This window comes from Ascidiella aspersa, chromosome 7 (assembly GCF_963924565.1).
Source record: "Ascidiella aspersa chromosome 7, kaAscAspe10.2, whole genome shotgun sequence".
NCBI lineage: Eukaryota > Metazoa > Chordata > Ascidiacea > Phlebobranchia > Ascidiidae > Ascidiella > Ascidiella aspersa.
The window spans coordinates 1,230,946-1,244,890 of NC_139453.1; the positions used below are offsets into that span (position 1 = coordinate 1,230,946).

At 32.1% G+C, this 13,945-nt stretch overlaps 1 protein-coding gene across 2 annotated transcripts; it reads left to right on the forward strand.

The window, feature by feature from the left end:
- Positions 1 to 1,549: 1,549 nt before the first annotated feature.
- LOC146137192 (ATP-dependent RNA helicase DHX58-like) lies at positions 1,550 to 13,213 on the forward strand. Of its 2 annotated transcripts, XM_083394007.1 has the most exons (21): positions 1,550 to 1,741; positions 2,281 to 2,406; positions 2,695 to 2,878; positions 3,282 to 3,466; positions 3,530 to 3,561; positions 4,158 to 4,238; positions 4,498 to 4,729; positions 4,810 to 4,975; positions 5,376 to 5,478; positions 6,580 to 6,723; positions 7,050 to 7,218; positions 7,536 to 7,631; positions 7,719 to 7,891; positions 8,608 to 8,752; positions 9,029 to 9,186; positions 9,724 to 9,802; positions 10,117 to 10,287; positions 10,744 to 10,901; positions 11,196 to 11,344; positions 11,442 to 11,474; positions 12,101 to 13,213. In XM_083394007.1, the coding sequence occupies exons 1-21, from the start codon at positions 1,639 to 1,641 to the stop codon at positions 12,432 to 12,434; spliced, it is 3,021 nt and encodes a 1,006-aa protein (XP_083250133.1). In that variant the 5' UTR covers positions 1,550 to 1,638; the 3' UTR covers positions 12,435 to 13,213. The 2 variants fall into 2 exon arrangements, with proteins under 2 accessions (XP_083250133.1, XP_083250134.1); XM_083394008.1 differs by lacking the exons at positions 1,550 to 1,741; positions 2,281 to 2,406; positions 2,695 to 2,878; positions 3,530 to 3,561 and having other exon boundaries at positions 3,286 to 3,466.
- Positions 13,214 to 13,945: the final 732 nt, after the last annotated feature.

A 13,945-nucleotide genomic window follows, 5' to 3' on the forward strand; every position in this document is an offset into this window, starting at 1 on the left:
TATCTCTAAAATATTCCCACGAGTCCAAACGTTAACTCTGAAACATGATCACAGTTAAAAATATTAAAAATTACATTTTGATTCAATGGTTACGGAAAAGTAAAAAAAAAACGTTTAGCAAAAATGATGAAGTGGAACGAAATAATTGTTTTTTTGTTCACTATTGTATGTTAAAGGCATACCGAGCTGGACCTAGCGGACCGTACTGTCTACAAACGTAAGTTATAATGCTTATGCTCGTCTAGCGACTAAAAAAAATAAATCAATTCTTTACGATAAAAAAATTAAAAATAATTTCTTCTACGTTCATCTTGCGGTCGATAGGTTACTTTGGAAGAAATCTCCATAATTGCAGTTTGTCCTTTTCCCGTAAACACCTAAACACGCAGGTTTATTAACTCTCTGTAGAGGCACTGCTCGAACGAACCTTTCTAAACCACAGTTTGTGAAGCCGCGCGAATCTGTTTGTGTCGTAAGCAAGAATTTAAACGACTTTACACCAAATCTAGTCCCAGTTTTAGTTATGGTAGCAACTTGATTTGTTTAACAAGTCAAACGTCAAACTTGAAACAAGCCGCAAGCCTCTTTTTCGTACATAAAACTCAAAAATAAATTACCCATTTCGTTCAAAATTGTATTCCATTACACACTTACGTAATAAAAATATCAAAGCCCATACAGAAGTATTATTTTGAACGTTTCAAATAAGTCTTTATTGATTTTCAACTCTTTCTGTATGCGCTTTGATTTTGTTATTACGTCTTACTACAACCTCCAACCATTAAGCTCCAAGGATTATACACTTAAGTTTATAACAAGAAATTAGCCGAAAGAACATTACTTCAAGTAAAGCTATATATCTTAAAAATCAACTGTACAAGTAAAAAAGTAACGTGGATTACGTTCCTGTCAGGAAAAATATAAGGTTATGTCACCAAAATGAGATACTTAACTTTAAAAAAACGCTAAACGTTGGAATCATTAGTTTCTCAACTATAAATTCTGACTAAATAAACTTCTTTTAGATGTATTTAGCGACATATAAAACACAGAATGTTTATTCCCAAAATAAAGATTACAATTTAAAACACGAAGAAAATAAAATACTTTAAAAAAAAACCTTCTTTAGGCGAAAACAAGTTTGGCATACCTTTTATGAAAGTGAAGCAACTATATCTTGCAATATATTTTTCAATGTTGCTACAAAATAAATAATATATTTCACTACTGTTTTAGTCAAAGAGATAATCTCTTTGGTTTTACTTTATCATAATAATATAGAATGCTTATGAAAGTTATAAAAAAACAATAATACAGTTTAGGCTACATTGAAACTTTAAGTAGATGATGACAAAAATAAAACATAAATTAATAGGTAAAAATATGTCTTTCAATTAAATTTTTCAAACTCCATCTGAAACTTTTTTGGTTTAAGAAAAGGTTTTTTTTTAATTTAATTTTGTTGTTGAGTACGTCACATTTTCATTGTATTATAGGGTATTTCCCCTAAGTAAAATCTTTAGTTACTCAAAGAGGAAGTAAATAGTAATAGGATTTTATTTTGGCCTCTGTAATGAAATTGTTGCATTGCTTTCTGGCGTTTAAATATGATTTAGTTACATACATTTAATTTAAAATATGGACGAAGATCAGAAACTTCACTTAGAACAATGGGAAAATGTTTTGCGTGTATTTCTTTCACCATTGTCCGTATCTGAAAGAATGGAAGACTTTAAAGAAGGTTTAAAAATAAAAGGCGCTGGTTTAAAATCCTACCATATTTTTGTCCGGGGGTTTATAATGCTAAAATTATTTGAGTTAGGGTAGGAAATGTTTGTGTAAAGTATTATTATTATAATAGTTATTCTCTCATATTTCTTCTTAGCAACTTATTTTTGGTCAATACGTAAAAGAAAGGTGGTAGGATTGCGCTGGTCTAGAATCTTACCACAGCGTTACAAATTATTAAAGCAACAAATATTATTTGGGTTGGGTGTCAGTTAGTGTTTGAGTGAGTGTGAGTTAAGTATTATTATTATTTAATACTATTGCTTAACCAACCCAAACCCAAACGATCACCCGCACCTTAACCCAAATAATGTTCACTGTGGTAGGATTCAAGACCAGCACCAGACTGGAAAAAGTATGCCTACTTACCTACATTTTACTAATAATGCATATTTGTGCATTATTATTGCAAAACATTGCCTTCATATTTATTGTATGAAACTTAGAATATATGTTAATCCACCTCCAAATAGTTTGTCACATTTTTTGTAGTACATGAGCAACTACAGCGTGAAGAAGACATAAAGAAACCTGCAACCATTTTTATGAAGGCACTCAAAGAGTCAAAACATGCCAGAATCTACAAGCAGTTTGAAGATGCTTTGAGAGAATGCAATGGTAAACCTTATGGTAACTTAGCATCTCAGTAACATATAAAACGGTTTCTCAAACTCTACGCCTTGTTGTAATTTTTCAAAAAAAATGATTTGTAAGCTGGCATGTAAGCATAAATACACACTTCTCATTATGCTGACTTGGAGATAATTTTAGTTGTCGAAATCAAAGAATAATCTTAAAGCAACTTTGGTTTTGTAATAGTTGTAACATAGTTTTATTTCTTAGTGACTTACAAACTAAAAATGTTTTTGAACCACTTATGTAAACTGTTATTTTATGATTTAAAAGGTCAAAATTGGTTGTATGAGTTTATGTTTGGAAAGTCTGATGAAAACTTGGGAAAATACATTCGACATACAGAAAACATTGAAAAAATCAAACGAATTTTGCACATTATAAAACCTCAAAGCCACTTTATTCAAATTGATGAATTGTTAAATTGCATGGAAAACCATTTTACAGATGAAGAAAGGTTCGTTTGCCTAGTGTTCAACTACTTGGTTTATTAATTAGTTGACTGTGTAAATCAGTAGTGATTTTTAAAAATGTACTTTTTCATAATATTATGTGACTCTGTAATTCTCCACTAAAAAAATCTATAGAGTATTTTTGTGTTAGGATACTTAGTATAATTATCCGACATATCTGTATATTGGCATTATTTGATGCCATAAAAAATGTTCTTTTGGTGATATTTTGAAAGTCTATTACTTTCTATTCTATTATTAAATCTAACAGGTATTTTTGGGCTGTTTTAAACAAACCTTAATAAACAACATATCTTTCAACTAACATGTTAACTTGATCGCTTACTGAAATTGGTAACTAAAAAAAACAACTGATTCACATTTCACTTATTCTTACATTTTAAATAGGAGTGAAATTAGAGCCACAATTGAAAGAAGAGGAAACATATTTGGATTATGGAAGTTTTTTTCTACCGTGGAAAACAAGAATCCTGATTGGATTTCGTCATTTCGTAATTATTTAAAAGAATCGAATCTAAATGCAAGTGATCGCAGTGGAAAACTACTATTTGATATATTTGAAAACTACTTTGGTAAGCTTTTTGCCATTTTTAGTTTTTTTTATGAAAGTTGTTTTTTAATATAAAGATGTTTAGAAAATGAAACATTAAATGAAGCTCTACCAAAGGTTAGTATGTTTAAATTAAAATGTGATGTAAACTATGTGTACCTTTTTTAAACGATTCAAATTATTAAAAAAACACACATTTGTGTTTGATACCAATATTGCTAACTCTTTTCCTTGTCAATTTCGTGAGACTTTATGCAAAATATATTTTCGTATTATGTTGTTAAAAGTAGGATTCAGTAAGTATAGATCTGTTTATAACCCTCAATGTAAAAATAATAGCTTAACTTAAAACAAACTTTTCATTATATTACCACAAGTAGCAGCTGTTTAAACAAAAACTCTGGTATGTTACACTTTTGTTGTTAATGCACTGAATACACAGATATTTCAGATGCTAGCCTTGGCTGTTCAAACCTCTACTTGAATACTTTATTAAATGTCGCCTGTTTCTTCCCACACTGCAACATTTCCTCTTCGTTTATTTAAAATAATTTGGTTTAAAGATATAGTTTATGCTATCAGTATTGAGCAATTATATTTTACATAAAAAAAAAACAGTAAATCACTTTTTCTAACCTGGCTAACCTAATTGTCCTTACAAACTACTAAGATACACTTTGAAAAATATGTTGTCATTTTTTCATATTTTATAGCCATATATAGAAATGAATTTGCACGGATCAGCTTTGAAGGAAGAGGTTACAATTGAAAATCTAGAATCTTCACCAAAACAGGTTGGCGTGATTTACTTTTCACAAGTTCACTAGTTGTGTGTACCTTAAAAACACATATTGAAGATTTTGTAATGAGAATTTTGGGAAATTTTTATGTGTTTCAAACATATATATAACATTTTAAAGTAAATACAGTAAGGATAAATTTACTAAATTTTGCAACCTTAAAGGTTAAAACTATATTTTTTTCTTTCTCGGGAAAAGCTGGCACTGATGTCAGTTGTAATGCTATTAACCGCTAAGTGGATTTGTATTACAGACCCATTCATCTAAACCCTTTGAAATCAAAGTTGCCAGCCAAGAAGATAACAATGCTTGTTGTTCTTCAATAAATCAAAGTCAACCTTCAACTTCAGGCATTAAGCCAGATTTGCCAGTTGCTAATTCTCCAGCTGAAAATAAAGAAGAAGAGTTTAGTTTATATGAATATCAAAAAGATTTAGTGGAAACAGCAATAAGCAGTGATAACGCCATTATATGTGCACCGCCGGGTAATACAATTGCTTCAAAATTAAGTTAACTTATCACCAAGTTGAATTGCTAACCTGCAGTTTTTTTTAATGTTTTAAAGGATCTGGAAAAACTTTAATTGCAGCGAAAGTTATCAAACATTTTAAAGACGGGTTGCCACAAAATTTCCAAAAAAGTGGCTGTAAAATTTTATTTTTTGCTCCGACGATCGGACTTGTTACACAACAATGTGAAAAAATACAGACATATTTGGGAGAAAGCTACAGGCAAGTGTATTTCATCACAAGTAAATGTTGTCACACTAAAACTAGTCTTATTCATGCTGTCCAAAATACTATACATACAAAATCAAAAAAATATTCAAATAAAAACAAACAGTGTATTTGTAGAAGGCACGACTTTATCTTAATTTCAAAAAGGCTGTATTGAATTTAGATTAAAGAAGCTCATTTTTTCAAAAATATGTCCACAATAATTAGTTAATAAGATGTTAAGTGTTAAAACTATTCTTTCTTTGTACTTTTCTATAGTCAGTTGTTCTAGCATTTTATCTGAACTAAAAATATATTTTTCTGCATAATTTTTGATTGTTTTCATGAAGTTGTTTTTATATTTTTTAACCCGTCATATTTTTTCCCAAATAACCAGTGATAAATGTTTTTGTAGGGTCGGCTGTATGCACGGCCAAGTTGAAGATAATGTTGAATATCAATTGACAAGTTATGATGTTCTGTGTTCAACCCCACAGATTTTTCTAAATGCATTAACAGTAAGTAACACATAATAAGAATATCAAAGCCCAAACAGAAGTAAGTATCATTTGAACGTTTCAAATAGCTCTTCATTCGTTTTCGTAGGTAAGGGTATCGCAATTAGGTCATTTTAAGAAAATTTTGGTAGAAGTCATTTAAAATTAGAAATATGTTGACATTATGCCAAAATTTAGTGACCATCACATTAAACAGAAAAAGTGTTTCTTGTGCATGTACAACAGTGCTTTAACCTGGCAGACTCATGTTGGTTCTTTGAAATAGTTAAGCACCTCATTGATTTGTAAAATAACAAAATTAAAAAATCACTGTAGAATAATTAATCTTAAGATTCAAAGCAATAAGACAGAGGTGCTACAGCTTACAAAATTGTTAGGAATGAATTGAAAGGATGTTTAGCATACATTATTTAAAACTTCACACCAGAATTTGATTTAAAACCTCTGGTAATTAATATCAGGACTGCGGAGTCGGTTAAAAATAACCTGAGTCCGACTCCCAAGTCCGACTCCGGCCAAAAAAATAAACTAGAGTCTGAGTCCCGAGTCCGACTCCAGCCAAATGTGAGATTTTGTCGAGTCCCGAGTCTGGCTAAGACTCTACAGCCTGTATTTCCCCGATTTACGTAACCAAATAAGGTGGATATTCGGCAATCCACTTATAGGGGTGTCATATAATTTATCCACTCACAATACATGGTTGGAAAATATGCACCATATGCTATTCCACCTTCAAACTTTACAGCTGGCAGGCATATCAGTTTCAAAATTTGGTACTGCGCATGTCAGACTCAGGACTCGGGTAGTTTTAGGTGAACTTACTCAAGATCGCATCCGACTCCGACTCCGCAGCCCTGATTAATAGGCTACAAAATCATAAGGTTGAATGTAAACCAGCCAAGTAATTTGCCTAATTCTATTATAACTTTTATTTAAATGATGTAAGGGGAGTTAATTTTGTTTGAATGATTTGAGTTATGGTAATAGTGTATATTAAAAGAAGTGACTTAAGTGCAATTAGATAAAGTCAGTGATTGGATTATGCGTCCACAAAACCTGTAGTACGATATTCAAAAAATAATTTCCTGTGTTTTTGTGTAGAAAGAGAAAACGGAAATCTCCCTGACCAACTTTGCCTTATTGGTTTTCGACGAATGCCATCATTGTGACAGCAAACAACCTTACCTGTACATCATGAAAATGTACATTAGGTTAAAGAACAGGCCAACTCAAAACTTACCAAGGGTAAATACTAAATGTACTTTAATTAAATGAATAGCTTAACATTATTGACATCCAGCAGCAAGAAACATAGGTTATATGTTTTTGTGTGTACTCCTATTTCTAAAATTACCGGTAGGCAAAAAAAAGTGTTTTCTTATAATTGCATACATGACTGTCTTTAACCGGATAAAGGAACACCATTGCTTAATATTTGTGTAACAATTCAATTACAAAAACAATAAAATTAAACTATAAACATAACTTTGAAAACTCAAAGTAATTCTTGGTTGTTTGCCATTCACACAAAATCAGATTTTTTACAAAAATACAAAAACTTGTGTTTTTAGATTCTTGGCCTAACTGCAACTCTAGGTGCTGGGAGTAAAACTAGTTTGAGCAGCGTTGAGTCAAATATTGAGTTGCTTTGCGCAAACATGGATGCCATCGATGGAATCGTTTCCATCGGTGAAAAACATCGTGACGAACTGTCCAGGCATGTTGCTCAACCTGAAGAAAGTAACTCAATTGAAATATAAATACTAAACTTAATATTACCTGTTTATTTTGTCCGAATTACTTTGCTTTTTCACATTTATTACTAGAGATATTTTCCTTTATTATAATTGTTAAACAACATTTAAATATGCCCCAATTATTAATAACCAGGTCACTGTTATTGTTTCTTCATTAACAATTCACATTTTAAATTTGCTGTCAAGATAATTCAGATAAAGTAAAAGCGTAGTTTTTTTGCTTCCATTTTTGTAAAATGAGTACTATTTTGTACAATATGTTTTGGACAATGCCATAACTGAATATACTTTAATTTTAAGGAACCATTCCAGCAAAGGAAAACAATACCGGCCAGTTTTTCCTTCAGATTTGTCTTCTAATGGATGAATATATCAAAATGATTCGTGATTTGCAAGGTTTTTATTATAAGAATAATGGTTATAATGATGGCTCAATAATGGTTGTAATGTTTTGAGAAAACACTTGTTTTTTTATTTTTAAAGTATATTCAGAATTTGCTGAATCCGGTCCAAACTTAAGAGACTTGTCGTGCCTGCCGAAAGAAAAAAATATCTTTGAACAACATATTTATATCTTGAAACAACTGCTAGAAGGAAGTACAACCGAAAGCTTCCCAAATGCAAGAGATGCCCTCGCTTGTATTGACTACTTACTGGTAAGATAAATATGCTGTTGCTACCAGGCATGGTATATGGCATGTATACACACACAGCCAACAGGGCGTAAAGTAAAATCTACTTTTTTCTTTGTGTGATTTTACTTTGCGCCCTGTTGGCTATGTGTGTCAGTCCCTGACGAAGGCTTGCCGTATAGTAAGCCGAAACGTTGGTTGAAGAAATATATGCCAGAGGAACCTGTTTTAAATTACTGGTAAGATGTTGCCAGCCATTTGAATTTTATTTCCAGTGTTTCTCAACCTTTTTTCGCAGCGACCTAATTACTGACAACAGTGAATAATTTTCTTTACTGAACTAAGTGAACAAAACATAATTTAAATAGCATTTTGGAGCCTAATGGTTGGAGGTTGTAGTAAGACGTAATAAGAATATCAAAGCCCATACAGAAGTAGGTATCATTTTCAACATCAGAAAATGAATAAAGAGTTATTCGAAACGTCCAAAATGATACCTACTTCTGTATGGGCTTTGATAAATAGCATTAATCAATCAAAATTTATATTATGTGAGCCGTGTATTCGAATTGCTACCATAATTATTTCAAATTTTGAAGAAATCTTGCTGAGAACCAATATCAATAAATGTAACCATATAAAACCACTACAGTCGGCGACTTTACCAAATCGGCGGCACATTTGGTCGCTACCCAATGGGCTGATAATCACTGTTGTAGATTAAAAATATTGTTTCACAGGTGTGCCATAGATCATTGGCTGTTCTCAGAAAATGTCAACCTTATGAAAGTGTACAATTTTTGCGAAATTTCGTTACTGAAACAAAGGAGAATTTTCCACAGTATCCAACAGTAACTGAAGAAAAATTAGTTAAAACGTTGGAAGGTATTCATTATTACTGATTGGATTTCTTTAAAAAATTTTTAACTAACTTTGTTAAAAACAAATAAAAAAAATTCGAAACGTTCAAAATGTTACCTACTCCTATATGAGCTTTCATATTTAATCTATGTTTAACTAAAACCTTCAGCCATCATCCTAAGATTTATTCCAAACTTTCACTAAATGGGTTTGATATTCTTACTACTTTATGGGTTTGATATTCTTACTACGTCTAACTACAACCATTATGCTTTAAAATTATATGTTTAACTTTGCCAGACAAAATGCCTGATCTGAAAGAACTCAGCAAACTCTCGGACTCACAGAATGAAAACTATGAAATCATTAGGGAAACGATTATTCAGCAATTTGCAGTGAATAATGATTCTCGGGTGATGGTGATGGTTGAGGAAAGAAGGCAGACTGCTGCACTGAAGGTAATGTGTGCAATTTCCCTTCTGTTTTGTATCAAACACTGTAAAGGCCGAAATCAACCAGCTAAGTAAGACCCTTTCATTCGATTTGAAGTTATATGTCAGCTATTCTAGTGATTCTTAACCTTTTATGCGCCGTGTCCCCTTCTATTGGCTCACAACAAGTTATGTTCCCCTACTTCTTATGATGATGTTTATCTACTCGACCTTTTTGGCTTTACAATGCATTATCGAGCTGCATTACAGATCCGTGCGTAGAGTACATAACTACTAAGTGTGTATTCTTTAATTTGGCCGGAGGTCGTAAGTTCAAACCTCTCCGCAGGCTTTAGTGATTTTTCTAGCCTGTCCTTGCTTGCATTAAATTGAACCAAATATACACATGTTCGTATAAGTACACAACACACTTAGCCTTCCTAATCGGACTAATTCATGTTTACGGATTCTAACATAAGTATATTTGGTTTAATCCTGTTTTACTAGACGTGATTTCTCAGGTTCCACTAATGTTGTTGGTTTTGTTTGATTTATGTTGTACAGAGATGGATGAATACAAAAGATGAATTGAAACATTTGAACCCCGAAGTATTTGTTGGCACCAAAAGTTCAAACAGCTTGAGTATGCACGTGAAATACTTTTATACGTGAATATTTGTTGATTTGGGTTAGGTTTGGGGTTATCGTTTGGGTTCGCTGGAGGGAGTATTTGCTTTGCTTAATTCAATAATTTTTTCTTAAATTGGTTGAAATTATTTTTTTAGCCGGGTAAATAGCGTCAGAAGGTGCCTATAGGCTATTTGAGCGGATTGATATTTTACGCTTGCTCCCTTTAGTAATGAAATGTCGATTTTAACTACTTTCGTGTTCGGGTGTATTGACTCTTCCTATAAAAACACACATAGGTCTCACATTTACATGTTTACGTTGGTTTAGATATGAGTGCTGAGGACCAAATATTTATTCTGGAAGCTTTTCGTGACGGCCACCACAAAGTACTTGCTTGCACTGCTGAAGCAGCCGGTGAAGGAATAGATGTTGTTGCTTGTAACCTCGTCATTAAGTTCGACTTTTCACATAGCGAGATATCCATGATTCAAACGAGAGGTAATTGTAAATCTGTAAATAATGCTGATTGGGAACGTTTGAACTTTTGTTCTACCGGTACTCTGTATTTTGGACAAGTTATATGTCTGTTTGATTTGATACCTAATCATGTGTTTAGTAATTAGCAATAAACAATATTGTTAAAATGTGAAGTTGGAATGCTAAAATATTATATTTTCCATAAGTGTTAGGCTAAAACACTTTGAGAAAACTTTATTTCTAAATGTTAATGTGTCAATACCTAAAAAGTTAGTCCTAATTTGCCTGTTAATTTGATGTTTCCTTTGAAAAAAGCTACGATCACCAACCATGACTAAAAAACTTAAATCAGTCGTCGGATCGGCGCCGATACCGCCTTAGTATCGGACGAGTACCAAATACCATCACTTAGCATTTGGTATGGGCATCTACAGAATATTGAGTGTTTCTGGTATCATTTTGTTTTATGTTTTTTAGGAAGAGTTAGGAAAATAGGAGGCCGTGTACTTCAAATATCGTCAGAATCTGTTAAGGAACATGAGAAATTGAATTTGTTCAAGGAACTTCTGATGCAAAAAGCAGCATTAAATGTACAAAAAAGGTTTAAAAGTGACAAGAACCAATACCTAAAGACGGTAATACTCCAAGCAGTAACCCTTTTGACTATAAAACTACCGGACCAAAATAGAAATATTCAAGTTTGTCATACAAAATACAAATTAAAGCATGTTAAAAATTTATACAAGTAAGTGTAAATAGTAAATATCATTTAGTGAACGTTTTGAATATTTTTTATTTATTTTGAACATGCCATGCTTTTTATTACGTTTTACTTAAACATATTCCGCTCGACGATATTTGTATAGATTTTTTCGGCTGATTTAAGGCAATTTCTGTAATAACTTTTATATTTTATATTCATTTACCAGCTTAAAGAGTTACAAGAAAAGGCTGAAGTAGATTTTCAGTTGGAATTGGCGAAGAAATTCAGTCGACAAAGGAACATTGACGATAGCAAGGAATACCACTTACAATGCAAACGATGCAAGGAGCTTATATGTTCTTCAAAAGATATAAGGTAATTTCATATTTTAACCTCGTTTTGGGTTATAACTAAAAACTTGTACGATGGCTCACAATGCTCTAAAGTGATTAAATTTAATATATTTTCGCAGGGTGATCCACAATTCAGATATGCACTTACACCAGTAAGTCTGGTTCAATATTGTTTTTTTTTTAATTTGGCGTTGAATTTATCAAACTAATAATTCATTTAACTAAGTTTTACAATTATTTTATTTTTCTGATATAAAACTTCTTATTATTTGTTTTTCGTTTTAAAATGATTATTTAGTTTTTATATAAAATATGTAAAATTTTTTTAAACTCTATGCTATAAAAAATATTTTTTTTGATATGAAATTGACGACATTAGAAGCCTTAAAGGCTCCTGTTATGAAAAAAAAATAATTTAGAAATGGTAGATTACTGTTGCTGTACACAATTGTGTTCTAGTATTCAAAAGAAAGTAAATTTTACTTTGTTGTAAGGAAGTTCTTGTACAAAATCGTACAAAATGTAACAGTATTTAATGTGAAAAGCGCAATCACTTATTCCTGCATTTGTTTCCAGTTTCAGTTTTTACTGTGTCCTCTGAAATTTACGATTTTTTTTTCTATAAAAGTTAAAAAAAATAGATGGAAAAACAGTTACTTTTTTCTGCAAGGAAAATTTCAATTACTTTTCTGATAATTTGCAAATTTTCTTACTATATATACCGTGTTGTATTTTGTATTGAAACTGCACAAACACTTCTTTCTGTATACGTTTCCAGTTCAGGGAAATACACCAACCTAACAGCTGAATTTATGGGCAAGTGCAAAGTCACCCCCCACCCTCGTATGAAAAAGATGGGGCCTGATTGGATGAAAAAGGCAAAGCTGCCGTGTGTTGAGTGTGGCAACATGTTGGGTACCCAGGGTGAATGGCAATCGTCAATCTCTATTCCCCTGCTTAAATGTGATGCTTTTAAGGTTGTAGATCCAGCTTACAGCGAGTTTTTTCAGCTGCCCAGAAGATGGATGAATGTGTGCTTTAATATTTCGCCAATGACCCTTGCTGAACTGAGCGAGATTGCTCATAGCGCTCAAGAAACAGAAGATAAATGATTTTAACAGATTAAAAACAAGTTTTAGCCATTTTGTCCGCATTTATTAATCGCTTTTTAGATAGTATATTTCCTTTTTTAGGTTAAATATAATAAGTAGTTCTTAAACTTTTTAAGCTTGTGGCAAATAATAAAACATAAAAACCTTAAAGCACACCTTTTATATTTTAACCAAAATATCTTTAAAAACGCCCTCAATACACGCAAGGCAATAGGTAAGTACCAAATACTAGCAGTTATTATATTTCTAATCGTCTAAATATTATCAAACAGTTATTTTCTAAACCTAAAAACTTCCGCGGCACACTCTCCGTCTTTGAATTCTGATAAAACAACTTTTAGTCTTTCACCGGTTTATTTGGTTGTACAAAGTTAAAATGATGGATTTGTTCTAACTCTAACATAAGCTTGCGAGTTTAGTATTTCCTTATTTTCCCCTGGGAAGAAAGTTGGTTGCCAATAAAGCCCGAAGGGCAACGTTTTCAGCTAAACTGCCCACTAATAAAACGCATTAATGCATTTTAAGCTTTAATTTGTATGCGTTTTTAACATTTATTGGTAGTTTAATCAATGTTACACAGTAGTTAATTTTCAAATCGTACTATTATCTATAAATTTCTATGTGTATTTATTGTTTTTTAAATCACGTCTTTGTATATATCTAACAGCGATATATTGTCCATATAAATGTCTATTGCATATTCAACTATCCATTTACTTTTTTTTTATAAGTCGTTTTCTTTATTCAACCGCCACAACATGATGTTCTTATTTCTAGTTTCTAATGTGACTTTCTTTTACATAGTGTTTATATCTTGATTAGGCTAATAAAAAAAAAAAGACTATCCACGATCATAATAATCAGTGGTGAAAGTAAGCAGGGTTCGGAATGTCGTTTCGTTAAAAGAATTGTTTGCTAGTAAATCGCGCAAACTTCCTACTTGGATTCTGTCCAGCCATACAAGTGTGGAGTGAAAGGACCTCAAATTGCGAAAATGTTTCATTGTGCAATTGTTTTTGTGTGTCCAATTTAACGTGTCCAAAACGAATTTTTCCTTCTCTAAAATGCTTAGTAGCAATCTCCTTAAATCTATTTGGATCAGTGGCAGAAGTATAGCTGGAACGGCGTTTTTTATTTGGCCATCGCGCCATCTCATTAAGTCTATTTAAACAACGATTTGTTACATATTTGTGCACAACATAAAATGACATCATGTCCCTGTAGGGCAGGGGTTCCCAACCTTTTTAAGATCTCGTACCACTTGGCCGCTCTGCACGGCCACGCGTACCACTTCTTGCAGAACAAGTAATTTGCTCGAATCATATTTTTAGCTTACAACTAGCATTATTCAACGCTAAAACAGTACATTATATTTATCAAGAGTAATCATTTGACATAATTAACGCCCAATGTACCACACAGCGTTGTGCGCTTTTCAAATCAACTGTGTTCCTTGTCGACAATTGACATGGCCTGTATTTTAAAGATCGCATTGTTTCGAAACAATAAGA